The 10,557-nt window shown below is 64.0% G+C and overlaps 1 protein-coding gene across 1 annotated transcript; it reads right to left on the bottom strand.

The window, feature by feature from the left end:
- Positions 1–221: 221 nt before the first annotated feature.
- Positions 222–10,340, bottom strand: HCN2 (hyperpolarization activated cyclic nucleotide gated potassium and sodium channel 2; the record flags this gene model as incomplete). The annotated part of the gene is made up of 8 exons (XM_083880251.1): positions 9,877–10,340; positions 4,201–4,624; positions 3,304–3,465; positions 2,470–2,688; positions 2,163–2,309; positions 1,651–1,891; positions 1,310–1,474; positions 222–1,174 (listed from the first exon to the last, which is right to left on the bottom strand). Exons 1-8 carry the CDS (start codon positions 10,323–10,325, stop codon positions 222–224), a joined length of 2,760 nt encoding a protein of 919 aa, XP_083736377.1. The 5' UTR covers positions 10,326–10,340.
- Positions 10,341–10,557: the final 217 nt, after the last annotated feature.

The following is a 10,557-nucleotide window of genomic DNA, read 5'->3' as shown; positions in this document are numbered from 1 at the left end:
CGGTGACCCCGCGGTGGGGGGAGGGCGCGGCAGCCCCGGGCCCACCCTCGGCAGCTGCCCCGCTCTGCAGGAGGGGCCGGGGAGCGGGGCCGGCACTGTGCCGGGGGGCAGCAGCCGGTGGTGCGGCCCTGACCCGGCGGCGCGGGGCGGACACGGGGGGGTGCGATGGGACTCCCCGCCGCCGCCCCCCGGCGCGCGTGTCCCCGTGCCTGGCGCGGAGGTCACAAGTTGGAAGACAGCCTGGACTTGGCCGGGTCCGTGTCGGGCGTGCTGGACGCCGAATCCTTGCGGGCCGCCGCCGAGTCCTGCGGCAGGGCGGGCGGCGGTGTCAGCCCCGAGCCCGCGGGCGCCGGGTGGGCCGGGGTCCCCCGCGAGGGTGCCTGGCCCCGCAGCCCGGCAGGAGGGCCGGGGCCCGGCGAGGCGGCGGCCGGAGCCCCGCCGATGGAGGTGCTGGACTCGCGGGCGGAGGCCGGGGGGCTCTGGGTGCTGCCGGCCGCCAGCCCGTGGGGCAGCGAGGGCTGCGAGGCCGAGAGGGGCCGCGAATCCTGGCTGAGGCTGCTGGTGTGCAGCGCCTGTGTGCTCTTGTGGGCGGCCAGGCGCTGGGGCGAGCTGGGCGCTGGCTGCTGGCTGAGGGACAGCTGGGAGCCCAGCGGCCCGGGGGCGCCTCCGTAGGCGAACGTCCGGCTGGCCAGCGGGCTTTGGGAGGGCGGGCTGGCCGCGGCCGCGGCGAAGGCGCTGGTGGAGGCGGGCAGGGCCGTGGGCTGCGCCGGGTCCTGCGAGGGCGAGGGGTTGGCGTGGGGCACGGGGGGCTGCGGCTGCGGCGGGGGGCTCTGCTGCAGCAGGACGGGGGACACGGCGAAGGGGCTGGGCACGGCCTGGGCGTACTGCAAGCGGCGCATCATGCGGGGCGAGCCCAGCGCCATGGAGCCCACCAGCGGGCTGGCCATCTGCGGGCAGAAGCTCATGGCCACGGCTTGCTGGAGGGTGGCGATGGCAGAGGTGACCTGGGGCTGGACGGGGCTGTACATGGCCGTGTGCTGCTGCAGCTCCGCCTGCTGCACCATCTCCCGGTCGTACTTGACGATCTCCTGGATGATCTCGTTCTCCTGGTTGTTGAAGACACCTGAGTTGAGGTCGTGCTGCACTTTGTGGAGCAGGATCGAGTTCTTCTTCCCTACAGGGAGAAGGCCGGGAGAGGAACCACAGTGAGACTCTGTACTGGGGCTATGCTGAGCTCCCATGGGAACCACAGCTGCCTCCTCTGCCAAGACACCCCCTGTCCCCCTCCAGGCTCCCCTCTGTGTCCTACCGATGCGGTCGAGACGGTCGATGGCCACAGTCTCAAAGGCCCTTCTCATCATGGGGTACTCCTCCAGCACCTCATTGAAGTTGTCCACTGAGAGCGAGTAGAGGCGGCAGTAGGTGTCTGCACGGACACTGGCCGTGCGCCGGCCACGGGTCAGCAAGCAGATCTCTGGGGGAAAAACACCAGGACCGAGATCAGAACACCACTATCAAGGACAAACCAGGGGAGGCCAGGAGCAGGGTGTGAGAACCACCATGCAGTGGGTGCCCTGGGACAGCACAGGTGTCCCAGTGCCTCTCACAGACCCCGAGAGGGAACCCAGGCTCAGTCCTGCCAATGCTCACCCCCAAAGTAGGAACCGTCGGAGAGTTTCATCTCCTTGTTGCCCTTGGTGAGGATGCTGACCACCCCGTGCTGGATGAAGTACATCTTCTTGCCAATGGTGCCCTCTCGGATGATGTAGTCACCAGGCTGGAACACCTCAAACTTCAGCTTGGTGAGCATGGCCGTGACGAAGTTGGGGTCAGCGTTGGCAAACAGCGGCATCGAGGCCACCAGCTTGCGGCAGTTGAAGTTCACAATTTCCTGTGGGTGAGCCCAGGAAGTTAGGACATGCATCTCCAGGGACATGTTCCCCACCCCAGACAGTCTGATGGACACCCTGGCATGCAGATTGTGCATGGACACACTCCCACGTGGAGCTGCAAAGCTGCAGCAAGAGGTGTTTGACCCCAAGCATGTGCATGGCAGAAGTTGGTGGGACCCACAGCAAGGAGAAGGGAATCCCTTCCCTGGGCAAGGTGGGGCAATCCCCATCCTCACAGCAGCATCCTCCTCCCAGCTGTCCAGGCCTCACCTCACGCAGGGGCTCGTTGAGCTCCCCCAGGATGCTGTCCTCATCAAACATCTTGCCCTGGTAGCGATGCTCGTAGTAGTCATGGATCTTCTGGCGGAAGTCAGCGGGCAGCTTGTGGAAGGACATGTACTGCTCCACTTGCTTGTACTGTGGGGAGAGATGGTGTCAGTCAGGACACATCCCCATTCCACACACATCCCCACTCCATGGGGCTGGTCCCACTCCTGCTCCTGACTGGGTACCCTCACCCCACGTGGCTGTGGCTCCAGGAGGGGACAAAGCTGTGGGCCCCATCCATCCCCCCTACCTTCTCCTGGTACTGGCGCCGGGAGGAGTCCAGCGACTGGATGAGGGCGGTGGCATGGCCGATGAACATGGCGTAGCAGGTGGCCCCCACGATCATGCTCAGCATGGTCAGCCAGATGTCTGTCATGCTCTCGGGCGCCTGCTTCCCGTAGCCGATGCAGAGCATGTGGCTCATGGACTTGAAGAGGGCGAAGGAGTACAGCTCACTCCAGGAGTCGTTCTGCAGTGACAGGGACAACAGCTCAGCCATGCACGTGTGTGTGTGAGCATCGCCCAGTGCTCTGGCTCACACCTGGCCACAGTCCCAGTTCTCTCCCAGCAAGAGGAATTTGTTGAAAAGCAAACTTCTCAAACTTTCCAGACTCCCCCGATGAAGTAGGCAGGGAAGGAGAAGGGTGAGACAGACAGGGGAGGAAAAGGAGGAAGCCAGGCGGAACAGAGCGGAGATGGAAATTTGATGAAACAGGATGAGACAGACAGGGGGAAAGGGCCATTTGCAGGAGGCTGCAGGGCTGAGAGGGAGCAATTAGAAACAGGGGCCATTATTTATTAATAGCAGCTTTGTGGCTAATGAGCAGAAGGCGGCAGGGGATAAGGGCCAAGAGCCCCATGTCAGCATATTCCTCCCACCCGCATCAATCCACTGCTCCAGGTCCTGTGAGACCTCACCAGGGCGATGGCAGCATCTGGGGCCGGGTGCTCCATGGGGCACCACAGCCCTGGCCCACAGGGAATGACATCTCCTGGGGCTGGGGGATGGAGGATGGATGACGTGGGGATGGGTGGGAGCCCTGGGGAGCAGGCAGGAGCAGACTGTGGGGCAGATGGAGCTCACCACCATCCCATTGATGGAGACCCAGCAGTTCTGGGGGAAATCCTGCAGCATGGGCACCAGGAACTGGAGGCAGCCATCCCAGTGGCAGAGCAGCAGCATCATCCCGATGAGGTTGATGATCCTCATCACTGCGCTGGCCAGGTCGTAGGTCATGTGGAAGATCTGTGGGTGGGTGGGATGGCAGGAGGTGAGTGTGGAGACTGTCCCTCACTGCCCAGCCCTGCTCAGGGCACCGACCTGCATGGCCTTAGCTGGAAGAGGCTCCCGTGGCTGGCCTGGCTCCTGCCTCAGTGTGGCTGTGCTCCACCTGCCTATTTATAGCTGGTGGGTGCCGCCGCGCTGCCCGGGAAGCGATAATGGCAGTGAGCCTTGCTGAGGATCAAGGAGACACAAATACTCTGGGCACTGAGGAGGGAGCAGGGCAGCTTCCAGAGCACTGAGTGCAGGGTACAGGCCAGAGCCACACAGCAAAGCTGAGTATGTCCCCTCAAAACAGGGTGGACCCTCAAAGCTGGAAACCCTGAAGGGCTGGGGGTCCTGCTGTCCTCCCTAGTGCTTCCTGGGCTCCTTGTGGGGTAAGTAGGGAGCCAGAGGGCAGAGAGGCAGGAGGTGCTGAACTGAGCAGGGGGACAGGGTCCTACTGCTGGCAGAGCTGAGGATGGTGTGTCAGCATGTGCCAGCCATGCTGGCACCCATGGTGGGTGCTGTATCACAGCACAGGGATGCCCCAAACCCTCCAGGGTGGGTCACAGCCACCCACCAGCCCCACAAACAACCCCACAGATCCTCTCCACCCTGCCAGTTTGCCAGGGAACCACTGCGCTCACACAGCCCCTCCTGCTCCCACTCTCTCCAGCCATCCAGCTGCTGGCAGAGGGTCCCGGAGCAGGTCCTCACCTCCTCCCACTGGTGGATGTAGCGGATGAGGCGGGAGAGGCGGAGGAGCCGCAGGAGGCTGAGGATCTTGGTGAACCGGACGATGCGGAGGGCGCGGGCTGTCTTATAGACCTCCGAGTCTATGCCCTTCTCCACAATGAGGAAAACGTAGTCCACAGGGATGGAGGAGACAAAGTCCACCACAAACCAGGTCTTGAGGTACTTCTTCTTGATCTTCTCGGGGTCCAGGATGATCTCTGTGTTGTCCTCAATGACAATCCCTGTCCGGAAGTTCAGAACCAGGTCCATCAGGAAAAAGGTGTCAGAGACCACATTGAACACGATCCAAGGGGCCGTGGTCTCCTCCTTGAAGAAGGTGATGCCCACGGGAATGATGATCAGGTTGCCGACCATGAAGAGCAGCATCGTGAAATCCCAGTAAAATCTGAGGAGCAAGAAGATGTTGGGGGATGTCACCAGAGTCCCCCACATGCCAAGGGGACCCAGCCACCATGCCCTGCCCTAGGGAACCTGAGCCCCTGGGCTACTGTCACTGTAATGCCACCTCAGCCACAGACACCCCTTTGTCTCCCCAGAGACCACATCCTGCTCTCCAAACTGCCCCCAGGGTGATCCTGCACCAGCAGAGCCCCTGGCTGAGGCAGAGGATGGGGCTGAGGGCTTCTGCTGGTCTGATTTGGCCCATGACAGCAGGTCCTTGGGGAAGGGAGAGTGATGGCACCAAGCACCGGTGTGGGACACGCTCCAGCTGAGCTGCCCGGGGGCATCCCGTGGGCTGGGGACCCCCAAACGACCGGCAGTGCTCAAGGTCGCGGGTGGAGTCAGTAGAGTCAGCCCTCCTCTTTCTGCACTCCCAGAGTGGGGACCCAAGGACAGGGGACATCCCCAGGGACAGCCAGGGCCACCTCACCGCGGTGCCAGGCTGGGTGGCGGTTTGGGGGGCGCCAGGGCGGGGTCTGGCCGAGGCCCCGCAGCGCGGGCGCGGTGGAAGGAGCCGCCGCGGCCCCGGTGCAGCGGAGCACGTACGGCTGCAGCTGGCGGCGGCAGCGCCCGCAGCCCCGGCCAGACGCGCGCGGGCGGGGGGGGGGGGGTGGGCGGCCGCCCGCGCCCCTGGCCCTGCCTGGGCTGAGCTGCTCCTCCACCCCCTCCTGCCTCACTCCATCCTTCTCCCCTTTCTCCTCGTCCCCCTCTCGCGGGCCAACGATGACCTTTCTGAGCATCTGCAAGGTCACAGCGGCTCTGTCACGGCAGGATGACGCGGGGGCCACCTCGGCCCTGCCTCGCCCGGCCGGGGGGCAGGAGTGGGGGATCCTCCTCAGATCTGGGTGCACAGACACGCAGGACCCTCGCCCGCGCATCCCGCTCAGCCCACCCTGGGAGCTGCAGGGTGATGGGCGGGGGTGCAGTGGCCACGCTGTGCCCTGGGGGACGGGGGGACGAGGAGGAGACCCCCAGGCACACGGCAAGGGGCGATGGGCCGGGTGTCCCCCGCCCCCACTGCGCAGACTAGCGCAGGACCAGAAGGAGCTGAGCATCCCAGCTCCTGACCTTTCTCCAATGACACCTTCCTCATGTGAGACATTGCCGTGGCAACCGTGAGTGATGTCACTGCTGCAAAACGATGACTTCACACCAGGGCGGTCCCCAGGGTACCCTCGGCAGAGGAGCTGTGCTCCCCCTGCACCTTCACACCGAGCTCCAGCTGCTGGCACCAAACAGGCCCAGCTGGACCCCTGGGCTCCCACGCAGGGCACGATCTCCCAGGGATGCTGAAATCAGCAGAGCTGCTGTGGGGCTGGATCTGTCCCTGAACCCCCTGGCAGCTCCTGCTCAGACTGACCCTGCTGCGCTGCGTGGGTCCCACAGGGGCATTAGCCATGCAAAGCTGCGAAGAACAAAGATTAAATAACCACGCCAGCTGGGCAAAACTCCCCTCTGGCTCCAATCCCTCTGCAATCTGGCTGAGCCAGGGCAGAATTCGGCCTGCGGAGAAAGATAAACTGCTCCTGATCCCCCACTGCACACAACTGACCCTGTGCGATCGCCCCGGGGACCAGCCAGTGCCATGCCAGTGCTTGCTTCCTCAGAAGGTTCATGTGCATAGAAAAGAAGATCCAATCCAGGCTACTAAAAATATCTGAAAACAAATTAATCAGGATCCTCGACATCCCTCCCTCGCTTCTGACCCAATTGTATGACAGTGATGATGACAGGAGATGCCCAAAGCCCCTGCAAGAGGCAGCTGCCACCTTCCTGCTCCATCACCCGCCAGCAGCACTGTGCTGCTGGTCTGAGGTCCTGGTATAGGGTAAGAGTAGGGTCCAAGCCCTAAAGGAGGGTATGGCCATGGTATGACCACAGGGTGGTCCCTGCTTAACTCCACTGGCAGCACTCAGAGCTCCAGAGATTGACAAGGATGATCCAATCACTCCTGTCTGTGCTGATCCCATGGGACAGTGATGGACAGAGCTCCTTTAGACCCCCCTCTGCCCCTGAGGTCTGAACCTTTTGGCTCTGATGGGGCCCAGATGCAAACCAGGCTGCCTGGTGGGGAGGAGCAGCACAGGATCAGTGAAGGATCGGTGTGGGATTGGCACAGGATTGGGGCAGGATTGGCACTTTACAAACTCCCGCTAAATGCTCATATTCTAAAAATGAGATTGCTGTGAGAAGTGGGTTGTGGAGCCAATGGCAGGAGTTTGCCCAGCTGATGAATGGTGGTGGCCAAGGCACTGTCTGCAGCCCCAGATCCCAGTACAGCCAGTTGTGATGAATGACTGGTGCCCTCTCCCCAGAAAAGCCTTTTACCCCGGAGGTCCCTGGGGAAGGGGGGGATAAAAGCTTTGCAAACTGCTCAAGGACCCAAACCTTCACCATCCCCCAAGCTGGTCACAGCCTGTCCTCCCCTTGAGCCTTGGCTTTCAGCAACTGACGCTGCAGAGGGAGGGGCCCAGCTCCCCAACACCCTCACCACAGGGAATGGGAACACTGGGACCAGCAGCAGAGCTGTCACACACACTGGAAGCATCAGCCCTGGCCAGCCCCATCCCTCTGCTCAAGAGCCCCCATGGTGACACCATCCAGGCAGAGGGAAAGCCCCTGAAAGCATTTAAACCTGGGTGAGGAAGGCTCCAGCCAAGCAACACCAGGCACATGTGCTCTGGAAGCATCTTTGCTCCTGATTCACATGCAGGAATGACTCCTGCAACAGCAAATCATCAGTGAGAACCTCCTGCTCAGCTCCAGCCCCAGTCCCAGCCCAGCCTTGTGGAAGGCAGGAGGAACCTTTGGGCAGCCCCTAGGTGGTCACAGGGTGATGGGCACTGCCACCACCTCCAAACCACCAACTGCAGCTCCTGCAGCTCCCAAAGTGATGCCCCAGGGCTGGTGCAGAAACCCCAAAAGAAGCAATGAAGGAGTTGGCACTGGCTTGGCTGTTCCTCCAGAGACCAGAAGTGGCAAAATCAGTGACAATCATTTCCCAGCACCCAAAAGGAGGTGGCCCTGCTCCAGCACACACTTACAAGGTCTCTTTGATCAGATTCACAGCTCAGGATCTCACCAGCCGCCCTGATTGCTTCCTCGTCATTCAATATTTATGTAAATAGCAACTTTGGTTCCTGGAGCAAATCTGCCCTGAATTGTGTGTGAAGGATGGCAGCCCCATGGCCGTGAAGAGCCAGGATTGCTAAACGATGCCGATTATGAAATGATGTCACAGATGCAGATGGGTAATGATTTTCTCTTAAGATGGGAAATGGGTTTTGCAGGGCAAACACGACCAGGTCACGCTCCATTATCATTACTGGATAAATGCTTTTTTTGATTGTTTTAAGGCAGGACAACATGGGAGGGATGCACTCACATCCCCAGTGAGCACAGGCAGAGCCGGTTCCTCAGCCCAGCCTAGCGTGGGCCGATCCTGTTCCTGTGCACAGTTGTGGAGCTGGAGGATGCCATGGCTCTGCCTGCAGCTCCTCCCCACTGGGCAGGGAACTCTCCTACGCCACTTCCAGCATCAAAACACAGGCAGCCACTCTGCCCCAATGGGTTTCAAGTCTCGCTAGCGGTTCCAGGAGGATGGAGCCCGTGCAGGGCAGGACAGCCAGGGTGACTCCCCAAGGTCACTCCAGCACCCACCTGCCCGCTGCAAGCACCAGTCCAGGGAGTGATGCTGCTGCACTCTGGGGAATCCTCTGAGGCCTCAAGCCCACTGCAGGCTCACAGGAGGGAGATCCCCGCTCTGGGCAGCACTGTGGGCTCTGCCACCAGCACCACAGCTCTGCCAGCTCAGAGGAGCAGGGCAGGCTCTGTCCTGGTGCAGGCATGGGGGTCACCCCGCTCCCAGCCTCCCCCAACATCCCACAGCTGCTGAGGGTGAGGAGGAACACAGGGAGAGGAGGGCCTGAGTCCTCCTGCTCAGCAGCCCCCAGGACCCACCTGGCACTACCAGCCCCTGCTCGGTCACGGCAGGGACAGTGGAGCTCCCTCCACCACAGGACCAGCAGTGGCCAGGCAGTGGGGCCACTCCTCACCCCAAATCTGCAGCAGAACCCAGTGCCAAGGAATGAGATGAGGAGGGGGCTCCACTGGGTTCCCATGGCAGGTTCCCAGGGTGGAAGGGCTGAAAAACCTTTACAGGAAGTCGGCCCTGAGGGGAGGCCAAAGGCCTTCAACTGCTCCTCTGGGAGATGCCAGAGCAGCCCAGGAGCAGCACACGAGGGTGAAAGCAGGAGGTGAAGGTGCTGGTCCCTGCCCTGAGCCCATGGCCACCTCCACCTGCCTCAGGGACCCCCAGCCCAGGGGAACCCATCAGTGTCAGCAGTGAACAGAACCCGAGATCTGTCTCAGGGGGATCCCCCACTCAGGCACCCAGCAAACCCTCCCTGAGCCACCTCAAACCTCTCTCCATCACCCCAGCCCCTGGTGAAAGGCTCCTCCAGCCCCTCTGAGGTCTCTGGACCAGGGTCCTCCCCGTGCTGGCTCACCAGCAGTGCCAGCAGGGGCTCGGCTTCCCCTTCCCTGCAGGATGCCATGCTGCCACCCCAGACAGCGCAGCCATCCCTCCCGGTGGCTTTCACACGACTCGGGAAGCATTTGGCACTCTGGAGCTCGCCAGGGCTCAGGGATGGGAAGGAGATGGAGCTGCAGAGCCTTTTTCTCCCGGGTTTGGCATTCCCCGCCTGGCAGACACACGGACTGGGTCTCGGGGACTCGAGTCCTCTCAGGAGAGAGAAGAATCCCCCCCCCAAACCGGCTGAACCCCGGGGACAGAATCAGGCCTCCTTGGGGGAGGGGGGAGCCTTCACAAGGCTCTGCCAGGCAGCGGCAAAGCACGTCCCCCTGCCCAGCCCTGCCCTGCCCAGGGAGGGGGACCCTGAACCCCGGGGAGCTCCGGGGACAGCGCCAGGGCCCGCTGGGGCTCAGGAGGGCCAAGGCGGGCCGAACCTGCCGAGGCCCCGGGAAGGACAAGGGGACGAGGGGATGCCCTTGCCCAGGCACGGCGAGCGCTCCCGGCATCCCCGGAGCGGCGGCTGCGCTGGGGAGGGGGATGCCCGGCCCGTCCCTCCCGCGCCCGGCGGCGGCTCAAGGTGCCCTCGGCCCGGCCCCGCTCCCGGCCCGGTGCCCGGCCCCGCGGGATGCGGGATGCGGCCCGGCCCCGCGGGTCCCCCGCACCTGAAGTCGCTGTAGGGATGGATGATCCAGGCCCCCGCCGACTTGACGCGCTCCTGCTCCCGCTCCACCGCCTTCTGCGAGCCGAACATCCGCAGCGAGAACTTGTTGACGCCGGGCTGGAGCATCGCCCCGAACTGCCGCTGCATGAAGCTGGCCTGGCTCCCGCGGACCTCCTCGGCCGCATCCTCGCTCGCCCCCTCCTCGGCCGCCTTGGCCCCGCCGGGGGACGCGCCGCCGCCGCCGCAGGAGAAGGAGACCTTGGGCTCGCGGGGCGGCTCCGGGCCGGGGCTGCGCGGGGGTTCCCCACGGCGGCACTCGCCGTTCGGGGAGCCCTTCCCGCCGCGGCCCCGCGCCCGCCCCGCCGCCGCCGCCCCGCCGCGCTTGGCCCCATCGGCCGCCTCCTCCTCGGCCGCCGCCTCCCCGCCCGCCGCGCCCCGGCCCGCCCGCATCCTGCCGCCGCTGCCGCCGCCGAGGCCACCGGCGGCCGAGTGGCGCCCGCCGCCGCGGCGGGGGCGGGCCGGGGCGGGCCGGGGGCGGGCGGCGGGGCTGGGCCGGGGGCCGGGCGGCTCCGCAGCTCCCCCCGCCGGCACAACCCTCGCCGGTGGAAGCGGCTACCGGGAGCAGCCACCGGGATGGGACATCCGCCTCCCGCCCCGACGGCCCCGGGCTCCGGCGGCGCAG

The sequence above is a fragment of the Zosterops lateralis genome, assembly GCF_965231275.1.
Source record: "Zosterops lateralis genome assembly, chromosome: 29".
Lineage (NCBI taxonomy): Eukaryota > Metazoa > Chordata > Aves > Passeriformes > Zosteropidae > Zosterops > Zosterops lateralis.
Note: the sequence above shows the minus strand (reverse complement) of the source record. Positions and strands in the feature narration are given on the sequence as shown.